This window comes from Cygnus atratus, chromosome 6, assembly GCF_013377495.2.
Source record: "Cygnus atratus isolate AKBS03 ecotype Queensland, Australia chromosome 6, CAtr_DNAZoo_HiC_assembly, whole genome shotgun sequence".
NCBI lineage: Eukaryota > Metazoa > Chordata > Aves > Anseriformes > Anatidae > Cygnus > Cygnus atratus.
Genome location: NC_066367.1, coordinates 6,882,377 through 6,897,853, shown reverse-complemented (window position 1 = coordinate 6,897,853; position 15,477 = coordinate 6,882,377). Strand labels below are relative to the sequence as shown.

The 15,477-nt window shown below is 41.6% G+C and overlaps 1 protein-coding gene and 1 long non-coding RNA gene across 3 annotated transcripts in view; one reads left to right on the top strand and one right to left on the bottom strand.

The window, feature by feature from the left end:
- Window positions 1-15,477, bottom strand: part of UNC80 (unc-80 homolog, NALCN channel complex subunit) — a 130,484-nt gene that overhangs the window by 59,044 nt on the left and 55,963 nt on the right. The window contains exons 25-30 of one of the 2 annotated variants that reach the window (XM_035565879.2): window positions 13,769-13,902; window positions 10,791-10,956; window positions 7,066-7,269; window positions 5,476-5,576; window positions 2,276-2,473; window positions 100-207 (exon numbers count right to left, since the gene is read on the bottom strand). In XM_035565879.2, the coding sequence (XP_035421772.1) occupies window positions 100-207; window positions 2,276-2,473; window positions 5,476-5,576; window positions 7,066-7,269; window positions 10,791-10,956; window positions 13,769-13,902 (911 nt within the window). The remainder of the gene's footprint in view (window positions 1-99; window positions 208-2,275; window positions 2,474-5,475; window positions 5,577-7,065; window positions 7,270-10,790; window positions 10,957-13,768; window positions 13,903-15,477) is intronic. The other variant, XM_035565888.2, reaches the window with a different exon arrangement.
- Window positions 2,143-3,844, top strand: LOC126913339 (uncharacterized). The gene is made up of 3 exons (XR_007708460.1): window positions 2,143-2,192; window positions 2,302-2,428; window positions 3,730-3,844. It is a non-coding gene; the product is annotated as an uncharacterized LOC126913339 (long non-coding RNA).

Sequence of the window (15,477 nt, the reverse complement as noted above, 5' to 3'; positions counted from 1 at the left end):
ACACAGGCTTTAAGATCCATACATATTTTCCTTCCTGTTGCAGTTTGACCTGACATTTATGTAGCAATCTCCCCAACCAGCATATGGCCCAGTCAGTACCTGGTGCCTGATATATTTTAACATTCCAGAGTCCTTCTTCCCTTCCAAGTTGATATCAATCACTCTCTTTTTTAGAGAGGGAGTTCTGAGGCATGACTTGTCTGAGCACTGAAAGGAAAAAACAAAAAAGAAAGTCGAGTTCACATTTTGATTTCCCAAAATTTAGAAAGGGAAATCACAGATAAAAGAAATTTCCACATGCTAGAAGCTGCCCAGTACCAGAGGTGCAGTACAAAGCCTTCTCTAGTGCTAGCAACATGCCTGGTATCAGTGAATGAGATAGTATATCTCGTCCCATTTTCTTCTCTTTTTAACAGCACTTTTCCCAATAAAAGCTTAAAGCAGTAGCCTGTGAACCAAATCATGAATGTGAATATGCTTTGTGTAATCTTCACAGGTGGCACAACCAAGTATTTTAGGTGAACAGCACTTTTAGCTCTAAGAGGTACAAAGTCCACAGCTTCCCCCAAAAAATCCAACTCAGCCGTTTGCTGTATACAACTTCAAAATTCCTCTTAGCTACGCTTATCTTTTCTTGCTCCTCAGAAAGCATGTGACAACTCGCTTCGAGACTTGAGCTCATGCCAGCCTGAGAGACGTCCCTAGCAGATTGCCAATGACAGTGACAAGGACAGATCCTGTTAGTGTTCATGATTCACAATACCAGGGACCTTTCCCAGAATGGCAGGTTTCCATAGACTTTTCTCCTCAAGCTGGTGGTCTGTTGATTAAAACAGGGTCTCCCATTTATCAAGGGGCTCACAAGCCCCATGGAACACACAGCCAGATCTGCATAGTGCAGCTACCTCCAACCTTTCATACTGCAAACTGAGAGAGGTTCCTCTGGAACCCAGATAACTGGAAACAGGACCTAGGCAGTCAGAAAATAACAGCACTTCAGGTATACCAGAGCACGAGGAACAGAGGAGGCCTACAGTTATGTAAGATACTAATGTGATCGATCGCTCTTCTGCAGCGAGGTCTGTACAAACACAGGACATGTATTTGGAGGAAACCTTATTGCCTCCCAAACTCTTTTTTCCTTGCTGTTGCTTAATGGCCATGACGGTTTGAAGGATGATGAAACATATAAAACACTGCTTTGCAATTCAAAGCTGGAGATGAAACAATACACAGTAGTAACACAGTGTTCTTTTGCTACCTTTCATGAATGCTGCCAGCTGCTCATCGCAAGCCTGCTTTCTTTGGAGAAAGCAACTGTCTCTCCTCCTTAATACCTAATTGATACACTGCTTTTTCTGTGCCAGAGGGAATATATGGGGTAACTCTTTCCAGGAAAGCAGAACTATTATCTCTTGTTTCATCTGCTCTGTGCTTTGCTCCATAAAGATACCCTTCAGATTCTAACTTGGCAGGAAACAAACAATCTGCTGGTTGATAAAGAAATATTTTAAACTTGCCTCATAACTCCTACATCCACTTATATGGATGATAGCCTCTTTACCCAACTGAAATCTTGATGAGAGTTTCCTGAACACTTTTGCTTTCAATGTTACTGCTAAGCAGTTGGATGACTCTACCATTACAGGTTCTCAGAATAATTGTCATCTGTCTTCTGCAGTCAAGACTATGAAAGTATTTACCAGACATTAACATTATTCATTTGGTACCTCTGTGGGCATTTTACTGAAAGCACAAATCTATTTCCACTGAAGACACAGTGGAACACTGTGGACACAGGCATCACTCCTATGGCAAAAAGGGCATGATCTTGTTTATCTTGCAGAACTGATCATTAAAAGTGTGTCACTAACAACAGCATAACATTAAAGACTAATGAATGCAACTCTTGGAACCGATCTGAGAGTTCAGACCTAAAAGAAAAGTTATGCAAGATTTTACAAGAATTTCAAGAATGATTCTTATTAACAGACAAGAAGGAACAAGAAAAAAAGGGACTAGACTCCAGAGGGTGATCAGCAACCAACATTCTTCCTAAACAACACAGATTACATTCTTTCCATAGGGCTAAATGACTCAACAGTTTTTTAAGCAGGACTGGGTTTAGGAAAGTGCTGTGTTCATTTTGTCATGAAAGTACTCTGTCTGAATGCATTATGCAGTCCTTGAAGGTAATTATGCCCTGTCCAGAAAAATTAATAAATAAATAAATAAATAAAACCACAAAAACAGTCTGCTTTTTCCAACTACTCACTTCCTTTTGCTTTTTGCCTCTTGCAGCACTGTTCAACGTGCTGTTTTCTCGGAGAGAGTCCACTGTGTCTCCATACAGGAGTTTGATGGCGCGGACAAGGCGAGCACAGGACCGGCTGTGATGGAGGTAGCAGTGTGGGTGACAGTAGTCAATGTGGGTACATATGAAACTTTGCTGATTGCATAATAGTATCATAACCTTGAAAGGAATAAAAGAGGACAGTTACCTATAGAAAGGAGAGTTACACAGAGAACTGCACAGCTAGTGATGGGGATAGTCAAACTGACTTCCACAACCTAGCGAGGGAGGCAAAAAGCTCAACACAGCCTTTTGAAAAGTTAAGCCTGTCTGTGCTGAGCTCCATACTTGCAAGTAGTTCACAAACTGACTGGGCACAGCTAACTAAATATCAGCGTTAACAAAGCAGACAAAGAGACAGAGCTCGTGTAGATATGTATATTTGGCTAGTAGCAAGATTAAGGTTGAGGAAAACAATGTTCTCTTCAATTCTCTTCAGAAAAGCTGTTGTATCACCACTCTAAGATGAGGGCTTAGACTAGAAATTGTCAACTACTCAATCATCGTCAAATCTGCAAACCCAGCAAGTTCACCAGTTAGTTTCCTTCAATGAAAAGGAAATGAAATGTCTCAGTATGCTCTCAATCAGGAATAAGTTGCACCAGTGGTTACTGTATGCTTCCCTTGCTGTGCTCAGGTAGGCCCATCCAGCCTAGCTTTATGTTAGCTGTCTCAGTTACTATTTCTTGTGGTGGTGCCATATGGCAGGAGGGAGCTGCAAAACCCATCTAAGAATAAATATTTGGGCATTTAGCTATACTGAACCCTGCTTTGCTGCAGCAACACAACTATTAGTCCCTAAGCTAATTAATTAAAAGCAACCTTGGGTAAGTCTACACTTGAGTGAGCGCACTCAGCTGTTAAAGACCTGTACACAGGTCTTCATGTCACACATAAAACCAGCCACTTTGAAGCACTCTGAGGAAAACCCCCTGGGTTTTCTTTTTTTTCCCCCCTGGCATCTGTAAGCTGTTCACATTGTAGGTCATAACTGGCCTTTATGAACCTTCCTCTTCATCCCATAATCTAGTGTGGAAATACCCAGAACTAACAGAAAGAGGCTACCCCACATTTTCCATGCATTTATTGTTTGTGCCGCTGCAGTCTCCCTGCTCTCTCAAGTAAGACAGCCGCATCACTCTCCACTCTCAAATATTTAGGCTTTTGGAAAGTCAGGAGCTTAATTTAGGATAAATCTGAGTGGCATATGTATGATTCTTGTCTTTGCCAGCCTGTTCTGGCATCACATTATTTTGGGGTCAATCAGGAATAACTCAAGCGACTAGTGTTGTATCAATCCGTGAACGGTAAATCTGATCAGCACTGTATAGCCTTCTATCTAGCCTCTGGTACGCTGCTATAACTTGTATTTTCAGCACACTGACACAGCGCGAGGACTTCATACTTGGGGCTGCCATAGAAGAAATACTGGTGCATGCACAGAAGCAACAAGATCCAGTGATCCTTTTGAGTGGTTTCCTCATGATTGTAAAGTAAAGCTTTTTGTTTTGCTGCAATTTTAGTTACCATCTACCCACAACTTTCCATTAAAAATAAAAAAATAAAGTTCTCATGCAATATTGGTACTTGCATGGCATTAACTTGAAGAGGTGATTTTTCAAATCTTCCTTTCTCATATGCAGGCTAACCACACAAAGTGAGAAAAACAGCTCAAGTTCCATTCAGTTTATGCCTCATATTTCTGAGTCCATACATCCCCCCACTTTGAGAGGCACCATGTCGTATCCTAAGCTGCTAGGCAGGGAGATGACTTTATCCTCTAGTAATTCATCTTGGAGTGTACACGTTCATGTCTACATACTCAGATTAGTTCACTGGAATTTCCAGTAGAAATGTAATTATTACCAATAGCATTAGCGTAGTGACAGAGAAGCAGGGAAACAGTCCAGGGATTCAAGTACTGGCTTGGAAAACAGGACATTCAAGTTCCCTGCCCTGCCACCCTCTTCTAAAAATTACAGCTATCAAGAACTGCTTCTGACAACACAGTACTGGATTAAGCCTGTTCTTGTCCACATCCTGGAGTAATAGGGCAGCTGAGAGCAGGCTGTGTGAAATACCCGGGGGAAAGAGGAGGATATTGACTCATTCTTGGCAGCTGTCTTTCCCTCAGGAAAGGCAATTCAGAAGTCAAAAGGAAATTCTGGGAGGAATCAGTCCTCGCACACACATGCAAGACACAATTAGCGTGTGCACAGGGAGTCAATCCAGCTTCTCTGTGAAGACTGTACTGCACCATCACAGTGGGTCCGTTGTGAGGCAACAGATTTGTATAGTTGGCTTGGCTGTGGACTGAACGTTTAGATTTGCCCACGCTACCTGCATGACAGATAGTCAAAATTACTCAAGGCCCTGCTGGGTTAGATGTGGCGGTAGAAGGCATCAATGGAATCAAATAAAAAATTCCTGAAGTAGGCATTTTTCCCCATAAGACGTATAACTAAAATCATTGCCATTAGATTTAATGGACACAAAAATATGTAAACTGATTGGAAAAAGGGGTGAGACAAGCTCCCCAATGAAAAGTCTTCTGTAGCTAGTAAACACAGTGGTCACAACAGAATCTCCAGCTCAAGTAGCTTCTAAAATACCTTCTTTCCAGAAGCTGGGAGCCCAGGTCATGCTATAGACCTTTCTGTTACTGCCCAGTCCCAGCCAGGATGCAGATAAGATACTGAGCTGATGGATTTTTTCAGCTGAAGTGGCATGGCTATTTCTCACTTGCCACACCATATACTTATACATATAAAGCACCTATCACCATATTGATAAGCTCTCTTTGGAACCACTCTGATGGCAAGGTAAGAACACGAGTTGGCCTGTTAGTACCTCACCTAGTGAGAAATAGCCCCTTTTCCATTACAAACTGAATATATGAAATGGACAGAGGTAGCAAGAAAGAAACTTATTGCTTTTAGTCTTTTAGAAATGGCAAACAGCCAATTCTGCAAAGGTCACAGCTTACTTACACTTGAGATCCTTGATGCTACATAGAGAAAGCACAGATTGTGATCTGTTGTTTGGTTGCTGGTTATTGCCGGCACAAAGGTTTCCTACCGAAAACGCCAGCCTTGAGAGCACAGCCAGCAACACATACTTACATGCAGCCACGACATGTTCCGATGATAGTTCTCCTCCGTGCCTGTGCTGCTCAGCACCTCTGGCTCAATGCTAGGTTCGCTTGCGCTCCAGGGGCTCCCTTCTTCAAAAGAAAAATACCCAAAGGTGGTTGTTTTTATTGCTCCCTGTGTGCTTAAAGCCTAGGGGACAGCACTTGTAAGCCAGGCCAGCCTTGTGGAAACAGACCACAGTACACAGAATATGCCACAATGGAAAAACTGTGTTTGGACACCCCTCCCCAGTCCTGGTATCATGCTGGCTTGACAATTACAAGAACCATTCAGACTGACAGGCCATCTTGTCAGCAGCAAACACTGCTACCTCCCCACTTTTTTCTTTAATGGAAGGGGAGAAGGCAAACAAATATCAGGAAGAAATTCTTTGCACCATTCAGATGCTGCAAATGGTTGGTGTAGTGATCTGCATTGACTGGGCTCTGTGTTTAAAAATACCAACAAAAATCCAACCAGAAGTGGCATCCAACTGGAAGTGCCGGTGGGCCACATAACTGCTAAGTGCCCATGGAAACTGCTAACGTTACGGGGATGAAAGGGGAAAAAAATCCTGATTCTAGCACACTAGTTCTAAAGAACTCAGGCAAGGGAGAGATTCATGTGGGAACTGCACCAATCCCTCTGTTTCCTGCAGCTATTTCATTACCTATGGACCTCCTATAATACTAACAATACTGGGGATGAACTCTGGTTAATCCTTTCTATCTTCTTGTTAAGTGAACTTTCACTTGCCCATGACTACAGAACAGGCAATCCCATTCCCCACGTTTACCTAACAAACATCTTTTGGTCAACATAAAAATGACTATAAAGCTTGGGAAGTTACTTCTCCTCCAAATGTACCCAAACCTTAGTTTCTGATTAACACCCCTAGCAGAGGGAGCCCCCTTAGTTCAACTGGGACAGAGATTTCTTCTGATAGGATGCACATTTGGTTTCCATAACATAAATATATTGGGATCCATCTTTTGAAGACTAAGAAGGCATCTGTAAACTGTAAAAATATATGTATATGCCAATATGTAGAAATACAATATGTAGCACGCACATGTTCTACATATAGTAACATATATATTACATGTCGTACGACATGCCTATGATACCATGTGCTACACAGAACGCGAAGCCCATGTGCGTACATATATATATCCTATCCGTTAATACAGACAATATCATATATGCATATGACCGCAGGTATTCATTATATCGTCTGATTTAGGGGTGTGTGTATGTGCATATACACACATGCATGTGCTCCCCTAAAGCCAGCATGCATCCAGCTGGCAGACACCAGCATTCCAAGAGTTCATGCTCTAACACACCGCTCTAAATGGACAACCTGTGCACGGAGCTGATGCTGCACCCAGGGCACCAGAGGCAGGATTTGAACCATGTTCTTCCCAGGCCCTACTTCAGGCAGACCATGAAGAGGACTCTAGTTTTTTTTCTAGCCTGTTGGGGTGGGGGTCTCGTCATTTCTAGCTCTGCTGCAATAACATCAAGAGTTTAGGTCCTGACTATTCGTCCCCTCCCTTTCCACCCACTCGTCTAAGTTACCTATATCAGTGACAGTGTCCCTGCTGTGGGACAGCTGCAGCTCCTCATTCTCAGACTCTGAGTCCTGCCGTGATAACTTGGTGCTCTTTAGGCTGCCGGCCCGGCGAATGCTGGAAAGGGAACCCCCCTTCTTCACCCGGAAACTGCGGGTTCCTTTAATCTGGAGCAAGCGGGAGCCTCCTATCCTGATCCTCCTGCTGGGAACTGTATTAAAAGAATAAAAGAGGACTTTTTTCCCCTTAATTTTTCCCCATTTAAAAAAAGAAATATATCCTGGCCCGCCCCTCCCACCCAACCCTCTGCTGCCAGCCTGTATTGCAGCATCTTTTCTTCTCCCAAGGAATGTGGGGCCAGAGGCTCCCTCCAAAGCCACCGCCAATGCAGCTCTGTCAATCAGGCAGTAAAGATGCTTTACGGAAATGTGTTCTGCACCTCTTTCCCTGGAGACCTGGTACCTCACCTCAGGCCTTGTCTGTATTTGGAATTAGCCCTTCTTCAACCACCAGCAAGTAGAGTCAGCTGCTCTAACAGAAACCCAAAAAGTGGACAAGGAAAAACTACGATTCACACCACTTTGAATCAACTCCTGCCAGGAAACAGAAACCACCCAATGGATGTAAATTGCAGTTTCCTTTGTCAGCTTCTGGGGTTTTCATTAGTGCAGAATCACCTCTTGCTAGGGATAGATGGCTGAATCCCAATCATGAACAAGGCACCATGGACAAACCTATTTTCTTGTAGGCCTGGGTTCTGTAAACCCCACTGAGCTCTGCAGTAGGATCAACTATTTATTCATACAGCACGTGTTACTGCAGAAGGGTAGTCTGCTTCATGAGGCTGGCACACATGACTTCTTTGAAGTAAGATTTGCATAAATCCATTTCTCTGCATGTTACTCTTCATCATTAGAATGCTTTAGAGGAAACGGGAGCACGTAGATCCTCTCCTTCAGACAAATCAGCAGCTTTCAGGCATTAACAACATCCATTGACACTCTGCATTTTTGATGAGCACAGACATGAAATGGTTCAATGTTCAAAGCACCAACCGTTTGCACTTTCATTCTCCTCTTAGTTCAAAGGCAGTACATGGCAGCATGTCAGTCCAAATGTTGCAACACCCAGTCATTTCACTGCAGATCTAATCAGGCAAGGCCATGCGTGATTGATCACCTTTTGGCATCTTGTTGAGAATGAACAGGCTTTTTGGATATCATGGGTAAGATAGTATTTCAATAGAATTGCATTTAGGCTTCTGGATAAGTCAAACGCACCTTTACTCCTGGGAATGCCCCTAATTCCTCCTGAACCCAATTCCCACTCCACTTCCAGTGACTAACACCCTGGCTGAAGAAAGCTGGATAGGTTTTTGAGATACTCCTCAGTCCTCATGAACCAGCTGGGCAAATCACTGCCAAGTGATCTGAGAAACTCCCTCCAAGTTGCCATGCTGAGTTCTTTAGCAATCACTACTGGTAGGATTCTGCTCAGATCAACCTCTATACAGCTGCTCAGTTCACCCGAAAGCCAAACTATTTTAGGTCTTGTAATTGTTATTTCACGAAGTTTGTAGAATCCCATGTTAGCACCCAAATAGTATGTATGATCCTCTGAGAGCCTGCATCTACCTAGCTTTAGTGTCTATATTTCAGACCTACCTGGAGCAGATTCTAGACAGTAAACCCGAAGCTTTTGGATAGCTGTTAAGCCACGCCTGGGGTGAACAATGACAGCAAAGTTTTTAACACTCAGAAAGAAATGAAAGGAAACAGATTAGTACTCATCAAATAGGTTGAGATAAAGAGACCTGCCACTGCAGGCAAGAAAAATTTAGTTACAGTCACACAACAACATTTTCTTGTCTAGGAAAGAGTAAATTACGGAAGATGCCTCTGCATCTGTTGTGTTTGGCCCAGGTAGATCCCCTGATGAATATGCTGTGGCCAGAGAAAATAATGTAATTATTGTAATTTTTACCTAAAACATTATCTTGCATTTACTTAGATTCCAAAACACTTCAAACTCATTTTTTTGCTACTATATATTTAGGAGTCAGCCTTCTTACTACAGTCACTTTGCCCATCTCTAAAATGTAGTAAACAAGCAGCTTTAGTAAAGGAATACTAAGTGACAGACTATGAAGAAGGGAGAATGGGATAAAAACAAACAAACAACTAAAACTGCAGGGAAAATGAGTTAAACAGAGTCAAGGATGCAGAAAGTTAATACTGTCTTTGCAAAAATAACTCAAGTCTGCATTATGCCTGCAGCACATTAACACGTGGAGGTACACCTCAGTCAGCACTGTCTCTAAGAACAGGACAGTTAAAATTTTCCAGCACCACACGCTTGTAGGCTTTCTTCCACTCAGGTGATGCCCCAGTGGATGGGATTGCTGCCTGAGAGGCTGAAAAGTGGTAGTTAATAGCTATCTTCAAAGAAAGAAAGAATGAACGAAGGAACTTTTCCTCATCTAAATAGCTGGAGACATCTCACTGATCTTAGACCATGAGACAGATCATAGGGCTGTTTGCTACTCTGAGCTGCAAATATGCCAAGAGTACAAAACATTAGGTTGAGTGTGAATTTAATCCACTTGACCTTTCTTAAGTGGACACCTAGCTGTCTTCACAGAAGTAACCGTCCCATCTGACACACAAATTTGGAAGCAGTTTTACGCCACATGAATTTTGGAAATGTTTCTAATACTTTCTCCAGTAATTGGGGCAGGGTCAAAGCTGAAGACAACACAGACTTTATCCAAAGCACTCTGAAGTCAATAAAAACTCCTCTGAATCATCAATACACATTACAGTTCCTGGAGGATAACCAGCCACAGAATTCATTCTTTTCAAACAATCATAAAACATTTATCCTTTTTAAGCAATCATTAAAATTATCATTCAAACATCTGTACCTTCATACGGCTATTACAACACAAGATTTAAACAGTTCTAGAAAACATGTTAGAGGGAGAATCATGTACAGGTAACTAACTATCTGGCAGTTTAGCCTCTAATTGCAAATATGAACAATGACTGTATATTGTATTGCAACACTTGTACCATCAGATAGTATGTGAGTTTTGCATGAGATGGCTTAAAAATGGAAACAATCTGCTGTTCTCAGCAAACACAGTGAGCTTGAGGTTTGCTTGTACAGTATACAGTATGTTGGTAACATTAACCTGCTAGCCATCAAAAGCCACATAAGTGTGTGTTTGTCATGTGGTAGCAAAGAATTTAAGAGACCAAGCGATCACCCACTAATTCTGTGAGATGCCATGACTTCCAAACCAGTACAGATTTTCACAGAAAGATCCCAATCTTCTCTCCTATCTGTGGTTTTCCCAAAATAAATAATAAGAAAATGTAATCAGAATAAGAAACAAAAACACCTTTGATCTTTATTTTTAAAGTGAATCAAATAATGATGCTTCTAACAGCATTCCACTGAATTATTTTCAAATAAGGGATCCTCCTTTTTAGAAAACTTGCAATGCTCTTACTTGGTTTCAGTCATAGCAGTGTTTTATAAAATTTCAGATCTTTGCTTCTCACATTTGTTATATTGAAACCTGAAGGCCAGAAGCGTCTCAGAAATGATTCAAAGCCACGTGACTCCATGGCCCCCTGCTTTTTAACACAGTCTATGCAAATGAAAACATAAAATCAAGCACCACTTCACAAGCCCCGAGAATACAAAAGCTTTGTTGTGCCAACAAACCTTTTTTCTCCTCGAAGCCAGCCTCAGATTTGAGGGTGTGGCTGCTGCTGTGCAGGGAATCCTTTGAATCTTCATTTTCATCCAGGACCCCAGCAAAGCTGATCTTTCTTTCATACCTGTGCCGGTCCATCTCAGGGTCCAGACGCAGTCTGCAGCTCTCCAGATCCTGTTGGCAGCATGTAGACCACACAGATGTGCAACCAGTATGAGCCACCATCTTTTTCACTACAACCACAGAAACTTCAGGAAGAATTGCTTCAGACAGGTATTTATTTCTGGATGGTCCAAAACAGCTACTCTGGTCAAAATTCTGTAGGCTTAAAAGGTTTCTTATTGGAATTTACAATATAAATTCCTACAGAATTTACCGGGAGCTACCTGGCTGGTGACAAAGTCTGTTACTCTAAGAGTTGATTTGAAAAAAAGAGAAGAGTTTTCTCAAACATATGTTCTAGGCTGTGATGAAATGGGTCAGCTGATATTAACCAACTAATGGCAACTGGAGGTCCCAAACAGTTTGCAGTCAACTTTGCATCTCCATGGAAAATGATCATAAATGACTGACAGAAAAGCTAGCAGTTATTTATAATATGGGAAATATTTTGACTTTGCTTAACAACAAAAGCTGGGATATAAAAAAGCGGGTGCCTAAAGTAGTGGTTTGTAATATCTCTGGCATTGAAAACATCTGTGTAAATAGTTTAAAATGTAGTGAACACAAACAACTTAGGATATGAAACAAAGGCTAAAGCAGATCACAGGCTTTTGTCCTGAACAAATCTGCCCGAATTACAGCAGCTTCAGAAATTACCATGCATAAACTAAGCTGTAATAGTACTACAGGTATATTCCTAGGGCATAGGTAGAATTCCCCTCCCAAAAGCATTTGAACACATTATTCCTCTCTGCAGTTTGTCAACATGCACACATTAGAAATTGCTGCCCCCACAACTTAACTGACAGAATAAAAGACATCCTCTCAGCACGGTTAGCCTGACAACTTTATCTATTTTCATCAGCTTCTTAAGCTAAAATGTATGACTTTGTGCCACAGCAAATGACACGTTCTAGTTATTTGGCTCTACTGTGGGAGCAATGGGCTCCAAAAAAAAATATTCACCACTACCAGCCATTTGCAAAGGGAGTTTGTATCTACTTCACCAGCTTTATTAAAAGGCTCTGGATGAAACTTCAGTCAGGACTGCCTGTCTCGCTCAAAGGTATGGGTGCTTAAGACCTCAGGCTGACAAGTCTGGATGGGCTGTGGGTAGTTAAACTGGTTCACCACAACTAGTTCAGTTAAGAATGCTTCAGTTCTCCACGGCAGGTAAGTGTATTTGTATTTAGAGAACAGGGAAGGGTTCAGGTTTGACCCAGGAACAGACTGCCTGCAAAAAGCAATGGAAGTGAGAGTTGCTCTACTTGAATTCCAGCTTTATTGACTGTAACATTATGTACCTGATTCTCTCTGAAATGAAGCATCAGGCCATAAATACAGGGCCACTTTTTACCCTGCAGTGCTGTTGGCTTTTTTTTTTTTTTTTGTATAAAGTTAGAAGAACCCATCTATGGCCATTTTCTCTAATAGGCTCTTGCATAACATGACCTTAAGTTTTCTTCGGCCTACACATCACAAAATTATTCCTCCTCCTTCTCTCCCACATATGAGTCTGAAAAGCTATTAATCAGTTGCATTTCTATCTAGTACGAAAGCACACATTTCTATTGACCCTCATTACCCAACATATTCTAAGTTTGAAGTCAGCTACTTTCCTGAGATGAATTCTAAATCCTGGTATTATCGTGCTTTTGGATGCTGTTATTTATTACGCGGTAAAAATATCAACAAAGTGTTTAGGAAGACTCATTCTGAATTTCTCCCCATTTTTTAGAATTACCCTTCTTGCATACCTGGAGGCTGAGTCACTTCATCATAGGCCAACTACTGCTTTAAAACCAATGTCAGACCCCGACTACAACAACGCCAAGCCATACCAACCTGTAAAGCATGCCTGTCATCAGAAAAAATTGATCTAAGTCATCCATTAACAGGAAACAGAACAGCATGGCTAAATCCTTTGTGCTCACTTAGAAAGTTAACTTCTCATTCTCTCTTTTAAAGAATTAGTCTGATTTCCTGAAGAAATTAAGCTTAAAATATCATACTGCTTGTCTGCCATTCGATTCTCATCTCATTCTGTGCTTACCACCTCTGAAGCTGCTGGCCACTTTCAACACAATTTGACAGAAAACAGCTGAATGTCTGTGTACTTTGTGAAAGAACAGGCTGAAGGCAATGTGGAACCACAGTATTAGACATAAGAAAATCCACACAAGAATGAACTGCTGGAAATCATGGGGTTCTGCTATCCATGAAATCAGTTGTCATCTCATCAGTCATTTAGCTTATTATTCATGCCAGTATTTGCCTGTGCCTCTCTTAGTCTCATGGAGGTTTCTTTCATTCCTTGCCTCTGCCTCTGCTTCTTTCCTTTCTTCCCCCAGTCCCCATCAATTCTCTTGGTAAGACAACAGGAAAACTGCAACCAGGACAAAAGAAGTGCAACCTCTAAGCTTCAGCAAATGCTCTGTAAACCATCCTCTTCCCCTTCTCCTAAGCGCCCAGCTCAGTTCCCGGCCAACTGACCCTCCTCATTAGCTATGTAGCACTTGAGCTGACATTTGCTGCAGTCCATCTTCCACACCTCTCAGGTCCCCTCCACAGTTTCTCAATCCATCTGCTGCCTTCTCTATTTTGAAGCTTTCATGGACTTCCAGTGCACACTCTGCTTCTCCAGTCTTATCTTAACCAACCCATGTTATGTGCCCTGCCCATCTTCTCACCAGACAAAGGCTCCTTTCTCCCTGCATCAGACATTTCCTTGAGTTATTACCCCATCAAACCTCTCCTCAGAAAGGCACAGAGCACAGTGACTTTGTCGGCATGTCTCCCTCTCCAATTTCCATTGCTCACTTACCACAAGAGGCTCAGTACGTGGCCTGGGCATGTACGGGAAGGTCTCTCGAAGGAAAGTGGTTATCTCCAGGAGAAGCTGGCAGGCTGCCATTTTCAGTGCAAAAGGGCAACAACATTTGGTAGGATTCACAGTGCCTAGGAAAAAAAATACTTCTACGGTGAGCAAGAAGATTATGCAAAATCTTGAACCAAGAGGTGATGGAAATTTTCATGTATGGTGCACAATACAAGCTGCACTAAAAAAAGAGTAAAATCCAGACGTCTATCTATGCTACTATTCCTACACGAAAAGGCTCGTAGTCATACAAATATCAGTCCATGTATTTACCAGCACATGCTACAGTATCAGCATGCTATAGTGTTTCATATTTATTACAGTAAATAGTGATGAATCTAGTAAACTAACATAATCTTACAGCATTTTATATAAACCTTCTCATTTAACGTTAGTACAGGTGAAGAAGTAGATACCCTTCCGTCCCTTTAGAGTTTTACGTTCAGACAAATCTGCAGTTCTGTAAATATATAAAAATTTCTCAAAATATATGTGGAATTATCACGAGCCAGTAAAAATGTACTATGCCTATTATTGGTTACTACCCTGAGAACTGGAAAAGACAGTCTTCTCTGAAATCAGGCTTCTTTATTTGTGCACAGAATCCAAGTGCCATTTAGAGATAACTAAGGAATAAACAATCAGAGAATGATTTGGGTTGGAAGCGACCTTAAAGATCAAACTACTTATTCAAGTTGTACATTTAAATGCTTAACCTAAAACAAAGGGAGAAGGGAACAGGCTGCCTAGGGGGGTTGTGGAGTCTCCTTCTCTGGGAACTTTCAAAACCCGCCTGGACACGTTCCTGTGTGACATGATTTAGGTATTCCTGCTCCGGCAGGGGGATTGGACTAGATGATCTTTCAAGGTTCCTTCCAATCCCTAATATTCTGTGATTCTGTGAAAGGGATTATCCAAATACTTGAAGTTTTGCTTCAACTGTGTCTAGACAATCAGCTTCAAAAGTCCTATACTTTGTAAGCAATCCAAGTTTGAAAAGTTATGAAGCATTCTTTGAGGCCTCATAAATTTGAGAAATACTATTTTGGATAATGAACAGTAAAAAAAAAAAAGTACATAAAAATTATTTGTGACAATAACTAACCACACCCATTTTTAGTATTGCCTAATATTACCATTTACAGGCATTTCAAAGAAATCCGCGGCTTTGCTCGCTTTCCCTGATGTATGATCTAATTATTTTTTGCAAAGAAACAGTCCAAACCAGACAAATGAGAGGACACTGAAGGCATCAGATAAAAACAGATTAATTCTGTGAAGCTTGTTTATTCCTCTGTATGCGCTACCTGTAATGGAGATGGACTTCGTAGGGACTAAAATAGCCTGAACTATTAAATACAGATGAGATGTACGAGGTAAAGGAATATCAAACCAAAAGTTTTACGCTCCTCAGTCCAATTTCTACAGTGCACAGCGCAGCTTTAGGAAAAATCTCTGCCTTCAGCGAGAAAGCTAACTGTATATCTTTTACCTATACGCTGGCTTTCAGAGAAATACTTGAGATTTTATACAGCTTTCTAGACCACAACCTGCTCTCTGTTTCCGTGTCTTAGGCCGCCCTGTTAAAGCAGCTCCATGTCCCCTTATGAGTGCCTGCTATCAGTGGCTGAACAGGGACAAGAAAGCCTGTTCCA